General features: G+C 41.7%; 2 protein-coding genes across 2 annotated transcripts; both read left to right on the top strand.

The window, feature by feature from the left end:
* The first annotated feature begins 296 nt into the window (after positions 1-296).
* On the top strand, positions 297-1,226 carry LOC101485589 (olfactory receptor 4B13-like). Its single transcript, XM_004566074.3, has one exon. The coding sequence runs from the start codon at positions 297-299 to the stop codon at positions 1,224-1,226; it is 930 nt and encodes a 309-aa protein (XP_004566131.3).
* Positions 1,227-11,396: 10,170 nt separating this feature from the next.
* On the top strand, positions 11,397-16,095 carry LOC106674658 (olfactory receptor 2K2-like). Its single transcript, XM_024805394.2, has 2 exons — positions 11,397-12,295; positions 15,912-16,095. Exons 1-2 carry the CDS (start codon positions 11,397-11,399, stop codon positions 16,093-16,095), a joined length of 1,083 nt encoding a protein of 360 aa, XP_024661162.2.
* Positions 16,096-27,481: the final 11,386 nt, after the last annotated feature.

The raw sequence follows: 27,481 nt of genomic DNA, 5'->3' as shown, positions 1-27,481 counted from the left end.
GCCATCATAAAGAGGCGCTCAGCACTGCTCTTAATCCTCAGTGGTTACCTGCTGTTCCACAGACCACACACACTGACAACACAAAGGACTTTCAGTTGTGGTGAGGCTTAGAAACGCTGAATTTATATTTTAAATATAACTGAGACTAAAAGTTGTTTATTTTCTAACTTGTCCAGATTTATTACAAATATTTTTAACCTGTTGTTTTACATAATTGGTTGGTTTGAAAATATTTCTGTTAAATTGTGTTGTTCTCTGTTGCTCATCTGTGGTACTGCCCATTGCCTATGGGGTAAATGGAAAACAATTCCCATCCACTATATTTTAATCTGACGATGTTTGTGTACATAGGAAAGTTCCGCTATCCGGCATTTGTTTTGTTTTTACTCTTGTATACGTTTATTATCTCAGCGAATCTTGTCATAATAGTGGTAATATCAAGAGAGAAAACCTTACACGAGCCTATGTATATTTTTATTATGTGCCTCTCAATTAACTCTCTGTATGGCTCTGGTGGATTTTTCTTCAGATTTCTAAGAGATCTTCTGTCTGACTCAAACTTGATTGCACATTCGGCTTGTTACACTCAGATCTATATCATTTACACCTATGCATCCTATGAGCTTACTATTTTAGGCATAATGGCATATGATCGCTTTGTTGCTATATGCCAGCCTTTGCATTACCACAGCAAACTAACTTCAAGGGTGATCTCCAAGTTGCTCGCTTTTGCATGGATCTATCCAGCCTTTTCAGTTGCAGCCTGTGTTTATTTGGCTTCCAGACTTCCACTGTGTGGCAATAAGATACCTAAGGTATTTTGTGCCAACTGGCCTGTTGTAAAATTGTCATGTGTCCCTACAGTGATCAATAATATTATTGGCATGTTTGTGAGCGTAACCACAGTGTTTCTGCCACTTGCTTTTGTCTTGTATACATATATGCAAATTTTCCTGGTTTGTAGGAAGCGCTCGTCACTGTTCAAGAGCAAAGTCATACAGAGCTGCCTGCCACACATTGTTACTTTTGTCAATTATTCCATTACTGTGTTTTGTGATGTTGCCCTCAGCAGAATTGACCTTGAAGAGCTGAATCCATTTCTGGGCATCATTCTGTCACTGGAGTTTGTTGTGATTCCCCCCATTTTAAATCCTCTCATGTATGGTTTAAAGTTAGCAGAAATTAGAAAGTGTATCCTAAGAAACTTATCATGCCTAATTAGATAAATATCATATGACAAAGAAAATAGTGTAAAAGAATCTGTGCCGTTTCTAATAAAAAGGTTATTTTATTATCAACTTAAAAGAATTAAATAGGGATTATGGTTCTGCTAAGAATGACTTTATTTTAATATGTGAGTAAATGCGAATAGATTCATGTTTCAGCATTTATATTAACGCATGTTCCTGTGCTGTGACTGTTTCAGAAAAACAAACTGAAATAAAGAGTTGAGTTAAAAACAACAACAACAAACATTTGTGATGTGCTTCATACATATTATTAATAAAAATGTGTAAATTCATTATATGTGTTTTCTTGTTTATGGACAACATATTACTTTTAAAAGGGAATAATTAATAAATGTGATGTTCTCCAGCAAATGATAAAATTAGCATTTTGTTAATTTTACACACTTTAACAGCTCTGTCACATAGAATTCATACAGCTCCACATTTATCACACACATGTTCACTTTTGGTAGAGTCAAAGTTAAATTTCAGACCAAATGATATAAAATCATCTAAAACAATTTTATGCAGGCCGACTCCAATATGCACTGTAAATTAAAAATTAAACATTGACCGTTTAAGAGCATTTCACAGAGAGAGAACATATTTTTTGTTTTTTTTTAAATTGGTAAGAAACTATTATTGAACTGTTGCATCACCATGACACTGAGTGATAGGAAGTTGCTTTTTGTGCCTTAAATCTTTTTATATTTCAAGTTTTTTGGCACTAAAAAATAAAAAAAATTTTATTTTTACATGTAATTTACAAATTATATATCTCAGAGAATTCGTCTAAGGCAAATGATTAACACCCATTACAAAATGCACTCTGTGTGGAAACTTCACTGACATTTTATGTTCATAAGTAAAATAAAAGAGGAAAAACCTGATATCATCTTTGTTCTGCTTGTTCAGATTTACCTGTAAAAGTTTTCGGTGATTTTACTGGATTTTCTGACCAGTTTTATATATGTGCAAGATCATTTAAAGTGTCTGAAGAACAAAGGGGGATAATCGTAAATCGCAATGAAAAATATTTATTTCAGAGTATACCATAAAGGCATAGTGTTATAGCCGTTGTCATATATACTTGTTTTTGCGGTACCTGGAGAACTGCCTGTGACAGAGGTTTACTTGCTTCCCCGTGTTTATTATTTTGTCTATTTGTTTATTATTTTGGCCTCGGCTCACCCTGAAGTGCTGACTGTCCTGTGTGGTTGTTGTTTTTTTCCCTTTCTATAAATAAAACCATGTAGTGACAGAAGATTGTCTCCTGTGGCTGCTTGGGTCCTGCTTGGAGCAGGTGCCTCATTCCTGCTATGACCTGACCCCCAGACAGGACTAAACTGGGACCGGATGCCAAAGTGCCGGAGGCTACTGACATGCTCCCTGCTAGCGTGCAGGCTGATGGTAAATGGACTGGTTCTTACATAGCGCTTTTCTAGTCTGAGCACTCAAAGCGCTTTACACAACTTGCCACATTCATTCATTTACACATATTCGCAGAGGCACTCTTTTCTATGCGCTTTCTATCTAAGTGCCTTCTATTGAATGATGCAGCTGGGGACCCTCAAACAGCTTTGTCCACTGAGGATCTCTGCTTAACCCTCTGTGTAAAACAGATGGAGGCCCGCACTAAACAACTTGAGATGCAAGCTATGCATCTCGGGCTTTGGACTTAGAGAAAAGCTCACGTGTTGTTTCCATGCCTGTGTGTGGTCATCCCAGCACATCCACCACTATTTCTATATGTTTTGACATCACAAAGCACATTCAACTAGTCCTTCCATTTCGTGAAGACAAAGTTGGTTCATATTTCAACAACTGCAAGTTGTCCCAAGGAGTTTTGGCTGCTTTTATTATACCGTAAACTGGTTGGTAAAGCCCAGGAGGTTTATACCAGTTTGTCGGTTGTTTAATTATGAAATTGTAAAGAAAACTGTGTTACAAACATAGGAGCTTATCCTGGAAGCTTATCAACAAAGATTTAGGAAATGTGAAAAAACTTCCAGTCAATCATTGCATCAAAAACAGTATCACATTGCTGGAAAGAAGAATTTGTAGATTCTACAAAAGTCTACAAAACATTGGACCAGGTCTCCATTCTTATGGAACTATTGGAGGTTTCATGGGTGACTGACCAACCAGTCAACATGTGTTTTGTGTAAGGGTAAGGTTACATCCCACTGCAGAAAATTGGAGAAATAGCTGGGTTGTTGAGGCTTCATGAGTGGACTTCTGCTTTGAGGAGCTTGATCACTTTTCCAGAATGGACTAAGGAGGGAGTGCAGGCTGGAATCTTTCCCTTATGGAATAGGAAAGGTAGAGAGTGAGCAGATGGCAGAGTAACAGGTAAGTAACAGGTAACAGGTGCAAACAAGTCTTTTTTCCACAGAGTTACTAAGAGGCAAAGACAAAGCAACATTCACAAGAACTTCTACTGTCTTTCTAGTGACTTCAGCAAACGGCAGAGAGCCTGATCATTATCACTGAAGCAACAACGATCTGACTGGACTACGAAAGACTACAAACAAAAAACAAAAGAAAACCACAACAAGCCCTGGACAATTATGTTTAATTGGCATATGTGTAAGAAATTCCTAACAGTATTATGAAGAAAGCATTTTTTTAATAAAATTGTACTGCCTCTGCTATGGTTGGGCAGTCAGCTAAACTCCTTCCCCACATCAAGACTCTGATGACACGATTCCCGGTTCACAGGTTTATTGACACAGGGAAAGGTGAAACTGTAACAAACAGTACAAGGCATAATCACTGTACTTATTCACCATGTACATATATAACGATGAAAATATATTAACCCAGTTTTTTAATATGTCAACATGCAATGTTCATATGAATTACTTCCCTTTTTAAGTCAAATACAAACATCAAATTATGATTTTAACAAGTCTTACTATAATGAATGCCTCCAATTCGTTTGTCATTCCCCTTTAACTAGCTCCATAAGCGATTGCTAGCTTAAACTGCACAAGATAGGTTTTATCATTAAACTTACAGAAAAATGAACTTACTTGAAAGAAAGTGGTCTATACATGCACATAAAATATAAAACAAGTCTATACATACCCACAATGCTACCAAAGGCATAGGATGTATGTGGATGCCACTGGATTTATCTGGCTAAGGCCACCATGCTGCAAATGCCTTCTCCTTAATTCACAGACTTACTTCCTGTTTACCGACGACATCATGTCCTATTACAGACTACAGGTTTTAAGGTGGCACCAGAGAGTTACAATTGCATATTTAAACATTTACCAAATCCAAGAAAACAGTCTACCTTAAAAACTTTTGATATCAGAACACTCCCCGCCTGGCGTGATTAACGCCACCACACTTTGTCAATGACAGTTCAACACCTAGACATCTGAAGCCAGAAGAAGTACTATTTCTGTAATGGGTCTCACAAACAATGTTTCTCCTCCTGGCTTGATGACCTTGACCTTGACCTGGCGAACTTTACCATCTTTGCTTTGGAAGGTTTGTGTTACCAGACCAAGTGGCCACTTATTTCTTTGTACTTGACTGTCCTTGAGGAGAACAACATCCCCTGGCTTAATGTTTGGGTTAGATGACTGCCACTTCCTACGTGATTGCAATGTTGGAAGGAACTGCTTGCGCCACCTGTCCCAGAAGGTGTTGGACAGGTGCTGGACTTGTCTCCACTGATGCTTGTAGAGGTCAGCAGCTCCAAACTCTCCTGGAGGAGCAGGAACACAGTTTACCTTCTGTGTTAGAAGAGCAGCTGGCGTAAGAATGAATGAGTTGTCGGGGTCAGTTGTTACAGGAACAAGAGGCCGGGCATTAATGATGCCTGCTACTTCTGCCATGAAAGTTACCAACACTTCATGGGTAAGCTTCCCCTTGAGCTGGAGGAACATGGAGTCAAGAATCCTTCTATCCAGACCAATCATCCTTTCCCACGTTCCACCAAAGTGGGAGGCATGTGGAGGGTTGAATGTCCAAGAGCATCCTTGGGCTGACAGATAAGACTTGACGCCATTGTGGTCGATGTTAGAGGGTATCTTCAAGGACTGACAAGCACCCACAAAGTTAGTGCCTCTGTCTGATCGAATACTTTTGACCGGCCCTCTAACTGCTAGAAACCGCCTTAATGCGTTGATAAAGCTGGATGTGTCGAGGGATTCTATGACTTCAATATGTACGGCTCTTACGCTCATACATGTAAAAATCACGGCCCACCTTTTGCTGTGTGAGAGGCCTCCTCTAGTCCGGCGTGCAGAAACACTCCAAGGACCAAACACATCAAGGCCAACATTTGTGAAGGGAGGGTCTGTTGAGAGACGATCTGCTGGAAGGCTGGCCAATTTTTAGCAGCTTACTGGAGCTCTAAGTCTTCTGCATGTCACACATCGGTAGATGATGCTGCTCACTTTTCTCTTTCCACCAACTATCCAAAATCCAGCTGCACGGACGGCCCCTTCCGTAAAGAGACGCCCTTGATGGTGAACTTGTTCGTGGTACTGTCTAATGAGCAGGGTTGCAATATGATGATTCCCTGGAATAATCACAGGAGTCTTCTCACTCTGAGCAAGACTCGAATAGTGAAGACGACCTCCGACTCTTAGTAGGCCATGTGCATCAATAAAGGGATCGAGACTTTTCAGAGGACTACTTCTGGGAACCTCTTTGTGTATTATGATACATTTGATCTCCTCGCCATAAACCTCTTCTTGGACTGTTCGAATGATGATGTCTGAGGCTTGGGTGGATTCCTCAACACTAAATCCTGTCTTACAAAGATGCCAGCCCTTACAAGGTTTGTTTGTTGTGATCATGTTGTAACAACTGGCAATATGTTTCAGATGGGCGATTGCCCGAGTCAGTGACTGCCACGAAGAAAACTTGGTGAATCGTTGGGACCCAAGTTGCTTGGATGCTGTGGCAGAGCTTAATGTGGACACAAGCGGTCGGATGTCTGGATCTGAACCTGGGTCCACAAGATCAAAGGTGATGTCAGGGACGTCTTGCTCTGGTTTGGACAGAAACCTGGGTCCACTAAGCCAGTTGATGTCTTTTAAAGTGCCTGCAGCAACCGAACGTGTTGCATGGTCTGCAGGGTTCTGGTTTGTGGCCACGTAGCGCCACTGGCGTGGACTGGAGGATCTTCGAATGCGCAGGACCCGATTACTTACGTACACATAAAAACGCCTGGTCTCATTACAAATGTAGCCCAGAACCACCTTACTATCTGTGTAATAAGTCACAGCATTAAGCTGAAGATCAAGTTCTGCTGAGATCAGGTCTGACAACTCCACAGCCAGTACTGCTGCACAGAGCTCTAATCTCGGGATTGTGTGCTCTGGACGAGGAGCCAGCTTGGCCTTTCCCATGACAAACCCCACATGCTGGTTTCCAGCAGTGTCTGTGACTCTAAGATATGCTACTGCAGCAATAGCTTTTGTTGAAGGGTCAGAGAAAACACACAATTCTCTGTTGACAGCTGTCGATGGTGAAGTTTCAGTGTAGGGTCTGGGTATCGTCAGACTTGACAACTCTGTCAGTGAAGCTCTCCACGAGGCCCAAGCTTCCTCCTTGTCTCGAGGTAATGGCGCATCCCAGTCACCATTCTCAGCAGTGAGCTCTCGCAGAATGGCCTTGCCTTGTATGACAACTGGTGCTACAAACCCAAGAGGGTCGTAGAGACTGTTAATGATAGATAAGACTCCCTGGCGAGTATAAGGTTTTGTCTCCTGGGAGACACTGAAGACAAAGCAATCTGTTTGAAGGTTCCAGTTGAGCCCGAGACTGCGCTGCATCGGTACTGTGTCTGCATCAAGGTCAAGATCTTTAAGGTCACTTGCATAGTCTCTTGAAGGAAAGGCTCTCATGACCTCCTTCTTGTTTGCTGCGATCTTATGCAGCCTCAGGTTAGACCTGGAGAGGACATCCTGTGTCTTCTTTAACAAGTTGATAGCTGCTTCGACTGTAGGCAGAGACTTCAGTCCATCATCTACATAAAAGTCTCGCATCACAAAATGCTTTACATCAGGGTCAGCATGGAACTCACTGACCTGAACGGATTGATGCAGGCCGTAAATATCCACTGCAGGCGAGGGGCTATTCCCGAACACGTGGACTGTCATGCGGTAGTCCACGATATCTTTGGAGAGGTCATTATCACGGAACCATAGAAACCTCAAGAAGTTTCTGTCCTCTTCTCTGACCAAGAAAGAGTAGAACATTTGTTCTATGTCTGCTGAGAATGCAACAGCTTCCTTTCTAAAGCGAATCAATACACCCAGCAGTGTGTTGTTCAGATCAGGCCCCGTCAACAGCACATCGTTGAGTGACACACCATTGAATCGAGCACTGGAGTCAAAAACTATTCTGATCTTCTTTGGTTTCTTGGGATGGTACACACCGAATGTTGGTAAATACCATTGCTCTTCCTCCTCACCCAACGGAGGAGCCAACTCTGCATGACCATTTTTGAACATCTGTTCCATGAAGCTAAGGAAGTGTTCCCTCATTTCAGGCTTCCTCTCAAAGTTGTGAATGAGAGACTTGAGACGCTTCAGTGCCTGAGGCCTGTTGTTAGGAAGCTGCTGACGTGGACTTTTGAAGGGTAAAGGGGCTACCCAGCTGTTATTTGTGTCTTTCTGTAGTCCAGCCTTCATTATTTTCATGAATGAAGCGTCCTGAATTGAAGGAGCAACTTGGTTATCCTCTTTGGTCCTCTTGAACACATTGCATCCAAGATGGTCAACATCGCAGATGGACTCTTGCTCAGGACATGTTGGAAGATGGTCTGCAACCTGGATGGCGCTGTACCTTTCTTTAACACAAAACACATTAGGGCATGGGTTAAAGATAGATGGCCTTCGCAGCTCTGTGGTATTTGTATAGAAGGAGCTGATTGCTGATGGCCTATGGACACTGCCAAGACACACGTTGCCCACAACAACCCACCCCAGATCTAACTTCTGAGCATAGGGCTGGTTGTGTGAACCATTCACCTGTTTGCGGACTTTATGTACTCTGATAACGTCCCGCCCTAGAAGAAGCATGATCTGGGCATTTGGGTCCAGATCTGGGATGAGGTGTGCCAGTGACTTTAAATGTGCATGATGAATAGCGACATCAGGGGTTGGGAATTTCATTGCATTCTGTGAGACTGGGTAATGGAATGCGGACAGTCCCATCAAGAGATTCCACCTCATAACCACTTGCCCTCCTACCTGATGATTCTTTTACTCCTGCACATGTTCTCAGTATGTATGGCGCACATGGGCTTTTGTCACCAAACACTTCAAAAAACTGTGAGCGAACTAACGACCTGTTGCTTTGCTCATCCAAAATTGCATACAGCTTCACTGCTTTTTCTCTGTTCCCAGCTGGATATACCTTCACAAGGCATATTTTGGAACAGGATCGGTCCATCAGATCTCCCCCGCAAACCTTTGTGCATTTGGCTGTGATGTCCGATTGAGGCAAAGTTTCAACTTCCTCCCCGCCATGGTCTGGAGCAGGGTCCTTCACTTCTATCCAAGGTGCAGGCCCTGGATGTAGAGCTGTGTTGTGCCTTTCACTTTTGCACTCAGAACACTGCACTTTGACCTTGCAATCCCTAGCAAGGTGTGATGATGCTGAACAGCATTTGAAACACAAATTGTGCTCCTTCAAGAACATCTTGCGCTCATCAATCGGTTTTTCTCTGAATGCACGACATTTGCGTAATGGGTGTGGTTTCCCATGAATGGGGCATACTTTATCACAATCATCAAGCTTTGATGAGAACTTACTAGAATCAGAACTAGCTCTGGAGGATACGTCCGTTTTACAGACTGAGATTCCTCTATGCTTGTTTGGCTGCCACGCTAACTTTTCAGTCCTGGGGCTGATGTCTGTCTGAGTGATGAAGTTGAAGCTTGGATCGTTGGCAATGCTAGCCTCCTGGCTAACAAACTCTACAAAAAAGGTAAAGGACGGATACGGCACATGCTCTCGCCGCTTGTACGATGCGCCAGTTGAAGCCCACTTTTCTTGCAGACGAAAGGGGAGCTTCTGCACGATTGGGTTGACACCTCTTGCTGTGTCGAGGAATGAAAGTCCAGGTAGGTCTCCTTCATCCTTAGCCGAAAGAAGTTCCATCAGAAGATCACTCAACTTTGTTAACTTAGCATAGTCTCGATTTCCTACCTTTGGAAATGTGTCAATGCGCTTGAAGAGAGAATCCTGTATTGCCTCTGTTGAGCCGTAGGTTCTATCAAGTCTTTCCCATATCATATCCAGCCCAGCTCCTGGATGATTAACATGAATTGCTCTGATCTGCTCTGCGTGTTCTTTTGACTCCTTGCCAAGCCACTTTAAAAGAAGATCCATCTCTTCACTCGCAGTCAAATCTAAGCCACTGGTTGCAGATAGAAATGAGCGTTTCCAGGCTCTGTAGTTCTGTGGCTTGTCATTAAATTGAAGTAAGCCTGTAGACACAAGTTCACGGCGTGCAAGATATCTCACAAAATCATTTGGGTTGGGGCTGCCATAGTTGGCGTTAGGAGATATGGGATAGGCTGAGGGAAATGCACCACTATAGTCATTTTGAGATCTGAGATTCTGGGTTGGAGTAGCAGAACTGTGTTCAAATCTTACTTGTCGTGGCTCGTGAACATCATCTTCCTTACAGATCTGAACTCCATGTGAGCTGGGGAACGGCTGTGATTTTGTTGGCGTAACACTTTCATGCCGCTGATGCTCTGTCTCTGATACTTTGCCTTGGTCCGCAACATACTGTTGTGTTCGTTGAATAGTTTCTAGAGGGTCAGAATCTAGTACACGGTCACAACTACGTCTTTCACTATTGATATTAGCTGCAGCTTCTAGCACTTCTGCCTCCGCAATGGCTGCAGCAGTTTCTTTCTTATATTCTAGCATTTGCATTGAGGCTTCCAATTTAGCCTTTTCTAGTTTTAGGTTTATTTCCTCCTCAGCATAAGAAAGACGAGCCTTTGCTGCTTCTGCACGTGCTCGTGCCTTGGCTGCAGCAGACCCAGTTGATGATGCATAGGAGTGCACAGAAGGAGCGTGCGAATGCGTTTTTGACATGGTTGTTTCTTCTGACTGGGACTGAACAATTTCTCAGCGAATCTCTGCTTAGATGTGCTAATTGTCCATTAGTTGATTGTGATGATGGTCTCCCTACCATCTGTCGGCGTTTCCACGTTATCTTGCCCGCTAGGAAGTGTGGTTTCACTGTACTGCCTCTGCTATGGTTGGGCAGTCAGCTAAACTCCTTCCCCACATCAAGACTCTGATGACACGATTTCCGGTTCACAGGTTTATTGACACAGGGAAAGGTGAAACTGTAACAAACAGTACAAGGCATAATCACTGTACTTATTCACCATGTACATATATAACGATGAAAATATATTAACCCAGTTTTTTAATATGTCAACATGCAATGTTCATATGAATTACTTCCCTTTTTAAGTCAAATACAAACATCAAATTATGATTTTAACAAGTCTTACTATAATGAATGCCTCCAATTCGTTTGTCATTCCCCTTTAACTAGCTCCATAAGCGATTGCTAGCTTAAACTGCACAAGATAGGTTTTATCATTAAACTTACAGAAAAATGAACTTACTTGAAAGAAAGTGGTCTATACATGCACATAAAATATAAAACAAGTCTATACATACCCACAATGCTACCAAAGGCATAGGATGTATGTGGATGCCACTGGATTTATCTGGCTAAGGCCACCATGCTGCAAATGCCTTCTCCTTAATTCACAGACTTACATCCTGTTTACCGACGACATCATGTCCTATTACAGACTACAGGTTTTAAGGTGGCACCAGAGAGTTACAATTGCATATTTAAACATTTACCAAATCCAAGAAAACAGTCTACCTTAAAAACTTTTGATATCAGAACAAAAATTTTAAAACGTTTTAATATTTCTTTTTCAAGAACCTGCAGGTTTGTTTTATTATGTGTTTAGTACATGATACATATTAAATCCCCTGTGATTTTCCAAAGCTGTGAGCTTTCATTCCACATCAATGATTGGCTGGTTTGAAATCCCAGCTCACGTGTTGCTGTTATCTGTACCTGATAGAGGAGAGAGGAGAACAGATACAGTGAGCGACTAGGCTTCACTTCTCTCAATCACAATGAATAATGTTTCTGTAATATCAATGTTTTTTCTTTCAGGTTTCAATGAAACAGTCAGTCACAGGTTTGTTCTCTTTTTCCTCAGTTTGTTTTGCTACTGCTTCATTTGCCTCGTCAATGTTTCTCTCATTGTGATCATCATCTTGGACAGCAACCTCCATGAATCAATGTATATTCTGCTCTGTGTCTTTTGCATCAATGCACTTTATGGAACAGCAGGTTTCTACCCCAGATTTCTCTGGGATCTCCTCTCTGATGTTCATCTCATCTCATATTACGGTTGCCTTATTCAGAATCAGGTAGTTTACTCTTTTATCTGTGGTGAACTGTCGATTCTTGCACTCATGGCATATGACAGATATGTGGCCATATGTCAGCCACTGAAGTACCACTCTATCATGACAAAGCAAAGAGTCATAAGGTTTGCATGTTTTTTGTGGTTCACAACTTTCTGCATTATGGCTGTGAATACCTTTCTAACATTTAGATTGAAGTTATGCAGCCCGTATATTTCCAGACTCTTCTGTGTGAACTGGAGTATTGTTCAACTCGCTTGTTTCCCAGCACAAACTGCAATCAATGCTATATCTGCAAATATTACAATAATTATTTATTTGCTTCATGGTGCTTTTATAGTTTGGTCCTATATGTATATCATTCAAACATGTCTCAGGTCTATAGAAAACAGAGCAAAGTTCATGCAAACATGTGTCCCACATCTCGTCTCATTATTTACTTTTGTTGTGGCAGTACTTACTGATGTTATAAGTATGCGACTGGGTTCGAAAGAGTTGCCTCGGACCCTTCAAAACTTTGTAGCAATAGAATTTCTTGTCATTCCTCCTATTATGAATCCTCTGATTTACGGTTTCAAACTGACCAAAATTCGGAAAAAATTGTATAGTGTTGTTATTTTAAAAAGAACTAATTTTTGTTTTATTCGATCAGAAAATAGTTTCACACACAGCTAAGTGTCACACCCATTGTTTGACATCCATTTTAAAATAAGTCCAAAAAAATGTTTAATTTTTACTGAAATTTGTGTTTTATTTGGAGTCGTCTGAAAACATGTCTATTGATGTAAGCGGATATGACGTTTTATTATTTATCTGCATTTCCCAGATGATTTACATTTTGTAGATGTCTTTGCACTAAATGTATTTTTGATGGTCACCTGCCTAATTACCAAAAAAACACTGATATGTACAAAGGCTGTAAATTTCACTGTCTTTCTTCTCATTACTGTTCAAGGAAATAACAGGCACCATGGAGACTGCACATGTGAAAAGGATTAAAAGACAAACTGTTTTAGATGTGGCAGCACTATCAGAGTGTCAATCTATTTTGATATTATGCTGTCTTATAAATCTGATCCACAACCACATGGATGTGAAGCAGTTTTAGTAGTTTTCTCAGTTTTATCCTCTTTCTCTTCAACACTTATTGAAACAGTCAGAGGTTTTAGCAACTGGACCAGTTTTTGAATTTCTGCTTAATCAAACATGAAAGTCTGTTTTTACTTAACACTTGTACAATTAAATGGCTTTTCCATTGTTTGAAGGATTGAAAGTTGAAGCTGAAGATGTACAGTGCAAATCAGTTTTTCTACATGACAAAATGTTTCTTTTTACTGTATTAAGTAAAAAGAAATGAGAAATCTGTTAAATAGTAAGAAATAAATATGTACAGTTGCAAAAAAAAAAAAAAGATCTGGTAGCTCATTTCTCAGCAGCAGGTGAGGCCAAGAAGCACCACATACCACACACAAACTACCAGCAAAGGCCTCCCCAATAGGCGTGTTCTCTCCCTGCTGTTCTTGACCCTCTAAACTGATTGACTAGAATGCCTTTTATTGTCACTATAAACACTCCTACCCAGTGCAGACATGTGGGAAAAGAAGAAAGGGGGGTGAGGTGCACAGTGTATACTGTGGCACTGTATACATATTGTAAATGGCCTGTATTTTGTAAAGCGCTTTACTTAGTCCCTAAGGACCCCAAAGCACTTTACACATTCAGTCATCCACCCATATTCACACACTGGTGATGGCAGCTACATTGTAGCCACAGCCACCCTGGGGCGCACTGACAGAGGCGAGGCTGCTGGACACCTGCGCCACCGGGCCCTCTGACCACCACCAGTAGGCAACGGGTGAAGTGTCTTGCCCAAGGACACAAAGACCGAGACTGTCCAAGCCGGGGCTCGAACCGGCAACCGTCCGATTACAAGACGAACTCCCAACTCTTGAGCCACGATCGTCCCACTCCAAGTCCCCGCCCTCAGTGGCCAGCAGCTTCCTAACATCACTCATATCACTGAGCCCGTTCCACTGACTCTCTCTGGCAATCATTCCCAGACTATACAGCTGTACAGGGAGTGCAGAATTATTAGGCAAGTTGTATTTTTGAGGAATAATGTTATTATTGAACAACAACCATGTTCTCAATGAACCCAAAAAACTCATTAATATCAAAGCTGAATGTTTTTGGAAGTAGTTTTTAGTTTGTTTTTAGTTTTAGCTATTTTAGGGGGATATCTGTGTGTGCAGGTGACAATTACTGTGCATAATTATTAGGCAACTTGACAAAAAACAAATATATACCCATTTCAATTATTTATTTTTACCAGTGAAACCAATATAACATCTCCACATTCACAAATATACATTTCTGACATTCAAAAACAAAACAAAAACAAATCAGCGACCAATATAGCCACCTTTCTTTGCAAGGACACTCAAAAGCCTGCCATCCATGGATTCTGTCAGTGTTTTGATCTGTTCACCATCAACATTGCGTGCAGCAGCAACCACAGCCTCCCAGACACTGTTCAGAGAGGTGTACTGTTTTCCCTCCTTGTAAATCTCACATTTGATGATGGACCACAGGTTCTCAATGGGGTTCAGATCAGGTGAACAAGGTGGCCATGTCATTCGTTTTTCTTCTTTTATACCCTTTCTTGCCAGCCACGCTGTGGAGTACTTGGACACGTGTGATGGAGCATTGTCCTGCATGAAAATCATGTTTTTCTTGAAGGATGCAGACTTCCTTCTGTACCACTGCTTGAAGAAGGTGTCTTCCAGAAACTGGCAGTAGGACTGGGAGTTGAGCTTGACTCCATCCTCAACCCGAAAAGGCCCCACAAGCTCATCTTTGATGATACCAGCCCAAACCAGTACTCCACCTCCACCTTGCTGGCGTCTGAGTCGGACTGGAGCTCTCTGCCCTTTACCAATCCAGCCACGGGCCCATCCATCTGGCCCATCAAGACTCACTCTCATTTCATCAGTCCATAAAACCTTAGAAAAACCAGTCTTGAGATATTTCTTGGCCCAGTCTTGACGTTTCAGCTTGTGTGTCTTGTTCAGTGGTGGTCGTCTTTCAGCCTTTCTTACCTTGGCCATGTCGCTGAGTATTGCACACCTTGTGCTTTTGGGCACTCCAGTGATGTTGCAGCTCTGAAATATGGCCAAACTGGTGGCATGTGGCATCTTGGCAGCTGCACGCTTGACTTTTCTCAGTTCATGGGCAGTTATTTTGAGCCTTGGTTTTTCCACACGCTTCTTGCGACCCTGTTGACTATTTTGAATGAAACGCTTGATTGTTCAATGATCACGCTTCAGAAGCTTTGCAATTTTGAGACTGCTGCATCCCTCTGCAAGATATCTCACTATTTTTGACTTTTCTGAGCCTGTCAAGTCCTTCTTTTGACCCATTTTGCCAAAGGAAAGGAAGTTGCCTAATAATTATGCACACCTGATATAGGGTGTTGATGTCATTAGACCACACCCCTTCTCATTACAGAGTTGCACATCACCTAATATGCTTAATTGGTAGTAGGCTTTCGAGCCTATACAGCTTGGAGTAAGACAACATGCATGAAGAGGATGATGTGGACAAAATACTCATTTGCCTAATAATTCTGCACTCCCTGTATGTGTTTCAAGCTACACTCACGTTACTAGTTCTGGGTTACCCGTGGTTGCATCAACATAACCCTGTTATCCATTGGAAAAAACTCTTGAGCCACGATCGCCCAGTCATATGAGCAGGTCAATATCAAAAAATATCAAATATACAAATATTGGAAAGAAATAAATAGTTTATATTTACAGTGAGGTATTTGACATAAATTAAATATTGCACAGTGGTGGTAGTGTTTGTATATTCTGTGTATAGAGGAGAGGCTTGAATTGGGGGGTGAAACTGTGTCGTCGGTTCATGTGTGAGTTCAGGGTGCTCATGGCTTTTGCAAAGGAACTGTTCCTAAGTCTGTCAGTGTTTGTGCTGATGCACCTGTAGCGCTTCCCTGAGGGAAGTAGATCAAACAGGTCAAAACCTGGGTGGCAGCTGCCCTTGATGATGTTTGTTGCTCTGTTGAGGCAGCGGGTGAAACAATTGTCCGCCAAGGAGGGGAGAGGGCAGCCAATAATCTTCTATGCTGCCTTGATTACACTGTGAAACTTCACTCTGTTCCCATCTTTGAGATAAGTCTGACTAATGTGGTGTCTTCAGCAAACTTGATGATGATGTTGTTGTTGTGGGTCGAACTGCAGTCTTAGGTTTAGAGACAATACAGGAGGGGGCTCAGCACACAGCCTTGTGGGGAGCCAGTGCTCAGCATGCGAGTGGAGGAGAGATGGGGGCCAAGTCTTACAGTCTGGGGCCGGTTGGTGAGAAAGTCAAAGGCCAAGAGTGACCAGTTTGGTGAAGAGGATATCCGGGATGATTCTATAGAAAGCTGAGCTGTAATCCACAAAGAGCATCCATCCATCCATCTGCTTATCCGGGGCTGGGTCACAGGGGCCGCAGCCCTAGCAGAGAAGCCCAGACCACCCTCTCCTCAGCCACCTCCTCCAGCTTATCTGGGGGAACACCAAGGAGTTCCCAAGCCAGCTGAGAGATAAAATCTCTCTAGTGTGTCCCAGGTCTGCCTCGGGGCCTCCTCCTGGTGGGACATGCCCGAAACACCTCATTCAGGGGGTGCCCAGGATGCTTGAACAACCTCAAATGGCTCAATTCAATGTGGAGGAGCAGCTGCTCTGATCTGAGCCCCTCCCGGAAGACTGAACTTCTCACCCTATCTCTTTTTTTTTTTTTTTTCTTTTTTTTTTTTTTTTTTTTTTTTTTTCTAAATGACATCAGAAACAGCAGTATGCGGCATTACGTGATGGCAGAGCTTCAGTTCATCCTTTGTCTTTTTTTTTTTTTTTTTTTTTTTTTAATAAATAGGACAGGGGGAATGAATGAGAGAAAGAGGGGGAGAGAAAGAAAGAAAACCAAAGGGGAGAAGAGACGGTGAGAAGGGGGGGGAAGAGAGAGAGAAAAAAAAAGAACTCCTGGGTCACCTGTATGGAGAAAAAAAACAAACAAACAAAAAAAACAAACAGAGGAGACAGCAAACAACAAAGAGCAACATAATAATAGAGAAAACAAAGCACCATCACAATAAACTAGCTAGTCATAGATATCAATATTTACTAAATAATAAACGATATTGTGCAGCACGCAAGATAGACAGCGCACAGTGTGCTTTGAGGCAGCAGCCAAGAAAGCTTTAGTCCGCGTCTGTGAATACCCATGTGTGCATACCTGTGTGGATCAGCATGCTTGCATTCCAAAGGTTTCTCCATGTAATGATCTGCTAGGGAGTGTGGGGGGGCCACAGCCCCGTCCTCCAGGGTGTGAAGCGGGTATGGAGGAGATCAAAACTCCAGACATCCAGAGGCCCCCAGAACACAAGAGACCATGGAAGACCAACAGAGGGGCAGCCGCGCCACTGTTCCAGTAAGAGCTGAGGAGAGTCCCAGATCTCACCCTATCTCTAAGGAAGAGGCCAGCCACCCTTCGGAGGAAGCCCATTTCTGCCGCTTGTATCCGCAATCTCGTTCTTTCGATCACTACCCACAGCTCATGACCATAGGGGAGGGGAGGGACGTAGATCGACCAGTAAATTGAGAGCTTCGCTTTTACACTCAGCTCTCTCTTCACCACAACAGACTGGTATTGCATCCATATCACTGCAGCCGCAGCACCAATCCGTCTGTCTCTCGTCACTCATGAACAAGACCCTGAGATACTTAAACTTGGGGCAGGAACTCGTCCCTGACTTGAAGTGGGCCCTCCACCCTTTTCCAGCTGAGGACCGTGCCCTCAGATTTGGAGGTGCAGATTCTCATTCCCACTGCTTCAAACTCAGCTTTGAACCGTTCCAAAGCGAGCAGAAGGCCATCACCTGATGAAGCCAACAGAACCACAAAGTAGAGATGAGATTCTGAGAACACCCACAAAGAGCTTTCTGACGTAGCTTTGCCGCTGCTCCAGGTGGCTCAGCACAGAGTGGAGAGCTACGTTGATGGCATCTTCTATGGATCTGTTCGCATGATTTGCAAACTGGTAATCACTGGTCTGATCCACAATGAAGATGAGTCCGCATAGAAACAGGATGTGGACCAGCTGTTCCACTGTTGCAGTCAGAACCACCCAGACCCAACCGTGGAGGTGGCAGTGAACCTTCAGACTCACCCTAACTATCCTCAAAAATAGAGTACTTACCGTGGATAACTTCAGATTCCTAGGATCCACCTTTCCACATGATCTGAAGTGGTCCCCACATATAGACTCTATCCAGAAGAAGGCCCAGCAGAGGTTGTGGTTCCTGCAGCAACTCAGAATTTACAACCTGATCTCTGAGACCATGGTTTTATGCAAAAAAAAACCCTTTGATTTACTCATTTCTGGGCTGGAGGAAAAGGGGGTGATCGTGGTGCAACAATAAGGTTACATCACTCTGCAGAAAATTGGAAAAGCACCTGGGATGGAATCTTTCCATTGTGGAATAGGAAAGGTAGAGAGTGAGCAGGCGGCAGAGTAACAGGTAAGTAGCAGGTAACAGGTGCAAACAATTCTTTTTTCCACAGAGTTACTAAGAGGCAAAGACAAAGCAACATTCACAAGAACTTCTTACTGTCTTACTAGTGACTTCAGCAAACGTCAGAGAGCCTGATCCTTATCACTGAAGCAACAATGATCTGACTGGACTACGAAAGACTACAATGAAAAACAGAAGAAAACCACAACAAGTCCTAGACAATTATGTTTAATTGGCATAAATGTAAGAAATTCCTAACAGTATTATGAAGAAAGCATTTTTTAAATAAAGTTGTAAAACGTTTTAATATTTCTTTTTCAAGAACCTGCAGGTTTGTTTTATTATGTGTTTAGTAGGGGTGCAACGATATTCGTATCGATATTGAACCGTTCGATACAGTGCTTTCGGTTCGGTACGCATATGTATCGAACAATACAACATTTGTAATTTATTTTATCAACTTTCCTTCTGACGATGCTGTCTGTGTGGAGCGCTCAGTGAATCTGCGTTCGACTACTCCGCCTAGGCTGCACTGTCGAGCGCAGATCCACTGAGCGCTCCACACAGACAGCATAGTCAGAAGGAAGAGCGCAGGGCAAGCTAGCGAGACAGAAGTTAAGCTCTCCTTGCAACATGGCAAATTGAACCTCCCCCACCCTCATTCAGATCTGGCGTTTGGAATTATTTTGGTTTTCATGTGACGTATGACCCTGAAGGTAAGCGCGTCATGGACTAAAGTAAAACAGTATGTTGGATGTGCCACGCAATGCTCAATTACATGGGTGGGAGCTAGTGTGTTAGCGCAGTTAGCTCATTAACATGTTGGCCGTCTAGCCCCATGCACGGGGCTATCGGGGGTAGCTCGTTAACGGAGATTTGCCGTGTTGTGGCGTTAAGGTCATTTTAACGAGGTTAACCTGAAAGCACTAGTGGGAACACAACGAATATGACTGCACATCGACGTCCCAGGGCTAGCGATTTTTCCAGTCGGGCTACCAAAATCTATCTCTGCCCTGCCCGTCGGGCTATTGTAGGAAGGAAAAATCAATGCTTTTGCATTCTTTCAGAAATGTAGCTGGGTAATTATGTCATTGGCATCGGTGAGCCACTGTCAATATGTGACATATTGAAATCGAGTTTGAATTTGCGCTTGTTTTTTTGCTTTCACTTTGCAATCGCGCGAACTGTGTATAGAGAGCGACAGTACTGATTGGTGAGTGATGATAATTTGTGCACCAATTCCTCTGACATCGTCTTATCAATCGTTAGCTTACTATGCAAACATGACAAGTGAAATCTCCCGCAGTAAGCTTAAACATGTGAGAGGTTGATCGCACAGAGAATCGCTGAGCTTATGTGAGTGCGTGTGTAAAAGCAGCAGGATATATATTTCAGTTCTGCTGAGCCAAATAAGACAGGTCAGGGTGAAGAAGTGACAGCCAAAAAAAGCTTACCGCAAAACGGAAAAGTTATGACAAATCAGACTATAAGGCAAAAAGAAAGTGCAGCTTTATGGTTTCATGGACAAAAGAATTTCTGTGGCTGCAATATGACGAGCTAAATAACCAGGGCTGCACATAAGTGGTCCGCAGGTGCGCATTCGCTGTCAAAATAAAAAACACGCACAAGGGTTAGGGTTAAATTTAAAAACTGTACTTTTGAGTTAAAATATATATTTATAATTTTAATAAATGACAAATTAAAAAGGCATGAACATTTTTTTTTGTATCGAAAAAATATCGAACTGTGATAACAAAGCATCAAACCGAACCGTGAATTTTGTGTATCGTTGCACCCCTAGTGTTTAGTACATGATACATATTAAATCCCCTGTGATTTTCCAAAGCTGTGAGCTTTCATTCCACATCAATGATTGGCTGGTTTGAAATCCCAGCTCACGTGTTGCTGTTATCTGTACCTGATAGAGGAGAGAGGAGAACAGATACAGTGAGAGACTAGGCTTCACTTAGATCTCTCAATCACAATGAATAATGTTTCTGTAATAACAATGTTTTTTCTTTCAGGTTTCAATGAAACAGTCAGTCACAGGTTTGTTCTCTTTTTCCTCAGTTTGTTTTGCTACTGCTTCATTTGCCTCGTCAGTGTTTCTCTCATTGTGATCATCATCTTGGACAGCAACCTCCAGGAATCAATGTATATTCTGCTCTGTGTCTTTTGCATCAATGCACTTTATGGAACAGCAGGTTTCTTTCCCAAAATTCTCTGGGATCTCCTCTCTGATGTTCATCTCATCTCATATTACGGTTGCCTTATTCAGTCTCAGGTGATTAATTCTTTTGTCTGCGGCGAACTGTCGATTCTTGCACTCATGGCATATGACAGATATGTGGCCATATGTCAGCCACTGAAGTACCACTCTATCATGTCAAAGCAAAGAGTCATTAGGTTTGCATGTTTTTTGTGGTTCACAAATTTCTGCATTATGACTGTGAATGCCTTTCTAACATCCAGACTGAAGTTATGCAGCCCGTATATTTCCAGACTCTTCTGTGTGAACTGGATTATTGTTCAACTCGCTTGTTTTCCAGCACAAACTATAGTTAATGGCATATTTGCAAATATTACAATAATTATTTATTTGCTTCATGGTGTTTTTATAGTTTGGTCCTATATGTATATCATTCAAACATGTGTAAAGTCTATAGAAAACAGAGCAAAGTTCATGCAAACATGTGTCCCACATCTCGTCTCATTATTTACTTTTGTTGTGGCAATACTTACTAATATTATAAGTATGCGACTGGGTTCGAAAGAGTTGCCTTGGACCCTTCAAAACTTTGTAGCAATAGAATTTCTTGTCATTCCTCCTATTATGAATCCTCTAATTTACGGTTTCAAACTGACCAAAATTAGAAAAAAATTTCATAGTGTTGTTATTTTAAAAGGAACTATTTTTTGTTTTATTCGATCAGAAAATAGCTTCACACACAGCTAAGTGTCACACCCATTGTTTGACATCCATTTTAAAATAAGTCCAAAAAAAATGTTTAATTTTTACTGAAATTTGTGTTTTATTTGGAGTTGTCTGAAAACATGTCTATTGATGTGAGCGGATATGAAGTTTTATTATTTATCTGCATTTCCCAGATGATTTACATTTTGTAGATGTCTTTGCACTAAATGTATTTTTGATGGTCACCTGCCTAATTACCAAAACAAACCCCACTGATATGTAGAAAGGCTGTAAATTTCACTCTCTTTCTTCTCATTACTGTTCAAGGAAATAACTGGCACCGTCGAGACTGCACATGTGAAAAGGATTAAAAGACAAACTGTTTTAGATGTGGCAGCACTATCAGAGTGTCAATCTATTTTGATATTATGCTGTTTTTTTTTTTGTTTTGTTTTTTTTGTGTCCCGTTTGGATCTTTAGCCATCAGAATTGTTGTCTTAAGGCCAAGAAAGATGCCAAGCGGATTTATTTTACCAAGTGGATCATCATGGCCTTGCCATATTGGTCCATTTGATTGACCTTTATTATAATTATGAATTTATTTTATTTTCAGTTGCTACAAACGGGACAGACATGACTGGGGGATAGGACAGGGGGAAAGAATGAAAGAAAGAGAGGGAGAGAAAGAAAACCAAAGGGGAGAAGAGACGGTGAGAAGGGGGGAAGAAAGAAAAAAGCAAACAAACAAAGAAACAAAACACCTGGGTCACCTGTATGGAGAAAAAAAACAGAAGAGAAAGCAAACAACAAAGAGCAACATAATAAAAAAAACGGCACCATCACAATAAACTAGCTAGCAGTAGATATCAGTAGATACTAAATAATAAACGATATTGTGCAGCACGCAAGATAGACAGCGCACAATGTGCTTTGAGGCAGCAGCCAAGAAAGCTGTAGTCCGCATCTGTGAATACCCGTGTGTACACCTGTGTGCATACCTGTGTGGATCAGCATGCTTGCATTCCAAAGGTTTCTCCATGTAACGATCTGCTAGGGAGTGTGGGGGAGCCACAGCCCCGTCCTCCAGGGTATGAAGCAGGTATGGAGGAGATCAAAACTCCAGACATCCAGAGGCCCCCAGAACACAAGAGACCAAGGAAGACCAACAGAGGGGCAGCCGCGCCATATTATGCTGTCTTATAAATCTGATCCACAACCACATGGATGTGAAGCAGTTTTAGTAGTTTTCTCAGTTTTATCCTCTTTTTCTTTAACACTTATTGAAACAGTCAGAGGTTTTAGCAACTGGACCAGTTTTTGAATTTCTGCTTAATCAAACATGAAATCCGTTTTTACTTAACACTTGTACAATTAAATGGCTTTTCCATTGTTTGAAGGATTGAAAGTTGAAGCTGAAGATGTACAGTGCAAATCAGTTTTTCTACATGACAAAATGTTTCTTTTTACTGTATTAAGTAAAAAGAAATGAGAAATCTGTTAAATAGTAAGAAATAAATGTGTACAGTTGCAAAAAAATAAAATAAAAATCTGGTAGCTCATTTCTCAGCAGCAGGTGAGGCCAAGAAGCACCACATCCCACACACAAACTACCAGCAAAGGCCTCCCCAATAGGCGTGTTCTCTCCCTGCTGTTCTTGACCCTCTAAACTGATTGACTAGAATGCCTTTTATTGTCACTATACACATGTACAAAGAGATTGAGAGCATCTCGTACCCAGTGCAGACATGTGGAAAAGAAGAAAGGGGGGTGAGGTCCACAGTTCTGTGGCACTGTATACATATGAGCAGGTCAATATCTATTTTTACAGTGGGGTATTTGACATAAATTAAATATTGCACAGTAGTGGTAGTTTTTGTATATTCTGTGTATAGAGGGGAGGCTTGAATTGGGGGGTGAAACTGTGTCGTCGGTTCATGTGTGAGTTCAGGGTGCTCATGGCTTTTGCAAAGGAACTGTTCCTAAGTCTGTCAGTGTTTGTGCTGATGCACCTGTAGCGCTTCCCTGAGGGAAGCAGGTCAAACAGGTCAAAACCTGGGTGGGAGCTGCCCTTGATGATGTTTGTTGCTCTGTTGAGGCAGCGGGTGAAATAAATGTCCGCCAAGGAGGGGAGAGGGCAGCCAATAATCTTCTGTGCTGCCTTGATTACACTGTGAAGCTTCACTCTGTTCCCATCTGGTCAGCTGCCGTACCTTACTTATAGGCAGTATGTCAGCAGGCTGTCAATGGACAAGTAGTAGAAGATCAGCAGCAGGTTGGAGTCCAGTTTGTGCTTCCTGGAAACCGGAAGGTGTGGACCCTCTCCAACCATCACTGTTGATGTATCGGGGGCCTAAGTCAGTGCTGTGCCACCTGAAGTCGACAATGATCTCTTTGGTTTTCATAATAGTCAGTGCTTGTTTTTTCTCTGAACACTATGATGTCGACTGGGGGTGGCTGTAGCTCAGGTGGTAGAGCAGATCGGAAGGTTGGTGGTTCGATTCCTGGCTTCCCCTAGTCTACATGCCAAATATCCTTGGGCAAGATACTAACCCCAAACTGCTCTCCGATGCATCCATCGGAGTATGAATGTGTGTGAATGTTAGCTATAAAAGCACTTAGAAAAATGTGCTTGTGCGAATGGGTGAATGCAAAAGTTGTGTAAAGCGCTTTGAGTGGACTGAACTTCTCACCCTATCTCTAAGAGAGAGGCCAGCCATCCTTCGGAGGAAGCCCATTTCTGCCGCTTGTATCCGAAATCTCGTTCTTTCGGTCACTACCCACAGCTCGTGACCAGAGGGTAGGGACGTAAATCGACCAGTAAATTGAGAGCTTCGCTTTTACACTCAGCTCTCTCTTCACCACAACAGACTGGTATTGCATCCATATCACTGCAGAGGCAGCACCAATCCATTTGTTGATCTCCCACTCCCGTCACTCATGAACAAGATCCCGAGATACTTAAACTTGGTGTAACAAAGGACTGGACAGGCAGGGTTTCACTTGAGACACATGAAACACGTTATGGATCTGCATATTTCGGGATGGACAAAAACCGGGTTAACCAGAAAGTCTATAACAAACGGACCAATGAAGGTGGGAGAAAGTTTCTTTAACTCAGCTCGGAGCGGAACAAATCGGGTCCACAGCCAAACCTTTTGTCCCGGGTTGTAGGCATGTGCGGGGGTCCGGTGACGGTCCACCAGGTGCTTATTGCGATCAGCTGTGCGAAGAAGGGCGGCCCGGGTGGCTCTCCAGGCACGTCGACACCTCCGTAGATGCTGCTGGAAAGAGGGGACAAAGTGCTCACCTTCGACGGCCGGAAAGAGAGGTGGTTGGTAGCCCAGAGATGCTTCGAAGGGGGACACCCCGGTGGCTGAGGAGGTAAGACTATTGTAACCCGCATCAGATTTGTGGGTTGTGCTGCTGAATAAGGTGTAATTTTCCCTCCCAGCCACTAGGAGGCGAGTATGCCTTGAGATGACTTTCTGTCAGTCAACGTTTCCTGTTGTGAAAGCCGTTACTCACAGCCATCTATTAACTACTCACTAGTAGTTAATAGATGGCTATTTATTAGGATCTAACATCTGTGAAATTCGGCCGGGGGGAGCTGCTTCAGCCGGGCGAGCTATCTCACTACGAGCTCCGGTAAGGGATGCTACATGAATGTTAGCACCATAAAGACATGTAGTTGACTGCTGTTAATATATTTTCTGCTTTAAGAAACAAAACCAGTCGGAGTTGTGATATTTATGTTTAAAGTACTGTAACATCACTGATGTGCAGATGTTTAATTTTAAGTGCTAAAGAATATATTAAAATGTGCCCAGCTAACCGCTAGGATTAAGCTACTGCTTAGCCATTTCTGTGTATTTCTGTGGTCTAACATTACTGTGATTCATCTGAGTTTGTTAGCTTTCCAAAACGTTGGAGAAGCAATAATATCGTCATGCAGTGCTAAAATGCACCCTTTCAGTTTTGTTGACTTAGAAGTTAATTCATTTGATAAAGGTGCAAAAAGTTCATAAAATGTGATTATAAAATGTGAGGGATCTCATTACTCTGTTGAAGTATTAATGTTTTAAGAAGTTGATATATTTTTCTGAGAAATAATTCAAGTTGAAATATCTTAAAAAGAAGAACAGTTAAAAGCAAGCTGTTAAAGGGATAAATATGGTAGAGTGAATCTTACAAGTTTATTTATTCTTAAAAGGGTAAATATAAGGTATATTTTCTGTTGCGCTAAAACCTTGCGTGATGTAACTCAGGGGCGATTCTAGGATCAGAGCTTTGGGGGTGCTGAGCACCCAGAGAGCTGCCCAGCCAGGAAAGATAAACCTGTCTCTGTCAGTCCCTGCATCCGTAAATGTTGTCCCGAGTTCTCTCTGACTGTCACTTTGGTGCATTTAAACCCCCGTTCCTCCCTGTCCTCATCGTCTGTTGTCTTCGTCTCCGTTATCAGTCATCATAATTTTACCATCTCTGTGCAAGTCTGCAAATTTCTTTATTAATATAAGATTCTTAAATTCATCAAGTCTCTCTGTGCCTGGGTCCTCGTCACAAAACATGACATGACTGTTTTGTACATTTTAACACAATTTAATCTCCACATTTGTGAAAGAAAAGCAAAACACTTTTTTGAAAAGTCTGTAACAAAACCATCAAATCTGATCAAGCTTATTTAAATGCTGCAAAAGAAGAATGGATTGGAATAGAAAAAATACATATCCTAACCTTAATTACTGGGGGAGAATTATGAATGATGCTCATAGTGAGTAAAAAGTAAACTGAGTGCATTTTTTGGACAGAGATTCACTTTTAATGTGTATGTATAATATAATACAGATACATAAAAAACACTCCCAAAACAGAATTATTGCAAATAAATTATTACAAAATATTAATAAAAACTATAAAAATGGAGGCAACTTTGCCTGTGGTAGAATTTATACAATGTATGAAAAAAATCTTTATTGCAGACGCTAATTTTACTAATTTAATAATACTAATTTTGTGTTGTAAGATTTATGAGTTTCATGCTTTCATAGTGGTACTTAGGAGAGCTTGACATTTTTATCAGGTGGTACACACTGTAAAAAGTTTGAGAAACACTGATAAGTTAAGTGTGTGTGTGCTTTTGGAAAACATTTAAAGCTGCTGTACAGAATCTTTGAAACAAGCTAGCTTAAAACATTTTTAGAATATAAACAGAGCTTCTGCTTCTCTTTACAGCTCCTCACTCCACCAGGGCTCTGTTTGGCAGTTTCTGATAGTGTGCAAATGTGATGTACATACTGCGGCAGTCATACAGACAACTGGACGGTCCAAAGGTTGGCCTACCTATTACTGGCTGAGGTTTCAGTAGAGTTGTGGCTGAACCACATAAAAATATATCATTAATTTTAATCTCCCCAATCAATTACAATGTTATGTTGGAATGTTGTTAAAGAGGGTCAAAAATGTTTCAACCCAGTTTGTTTTGCAGATTCTGTATAGCAGCTTTATTAGAGGGAGAACACAACTTCCAGATTGTATGAGTAAAATCAGGTTTTTTCTCTTTATCAGTTTAACAGTTTCTATATTGCCTGTCACTGTTCCCTGTCTGTTTTCTTACATGGTTCTTCCTGACCTTGTACTTTCTCCTCACGTTCCCCTCTTTCCTCTCTCCCTCTTTAGACTGACAATCATACACAAATAGATTGTATTCAATTAGATGAAAAGTTACATTAATATGAAAAAAATTCTATTAAGATCACAAACAAAAAGTCCTCCCTCAGTGTACTTTCAACCAAAAGGCAAATAACCAAACCACATGAACATCTAATAAAAGATATAAACATTGAAACACTGATCCAACATTGTTCTTGATTGACGGATCATTTGATCTTACACTTTTACCTGAATGTGGCTCCTTTTTTTGAAAAAACTTCCTTATATCCATTATGAACCTGGCTGTCTCTCTGTACACAAACACACACACACACACACACACACACACACACACACACACACACACACACACACACACACACACAACAGGAGTTATAAGGTTAATGGGCATTCAGTCAGTTAGCTAGTTAATATCCATTTCAAACAGGACAGTGGTAACAACAGTAGGCTACGGACAATTTTAAGTTTTAGATTTTAAATAGGCTGTATACATTTCAATGGGGGCAACAGGACGGTCAAATGTCGCTGAATTGACTACAGAGCAGGACGGATTGTAGGGTAGCAAACATTGTCGGAAAAAACGTTTTTAACACTGCAGGTTACCTGGGTGTAATGCTTTTCAGCTAAAAAGAA

Source organism: Maylandia zebra, linkage group LG16, assembly GCF_041146795.1.
Source record: "Maylandia zebra isolate NMK-2024a linkage group LG16, Mzebra_GT3a, whole genome shotgun sequence".
In the NCBI taxonomy this organism is placed as follows: Eukaryota; Metazoa; Chordata; class Actinopteri; order Cichliformes; family Cichlidae; genus Maylandia; species Maylandia zebra.
Note: the sequence above shows the minus strand (reverse complement) of the source record. Positions and strands in the feature narration are given on the sequence as shown.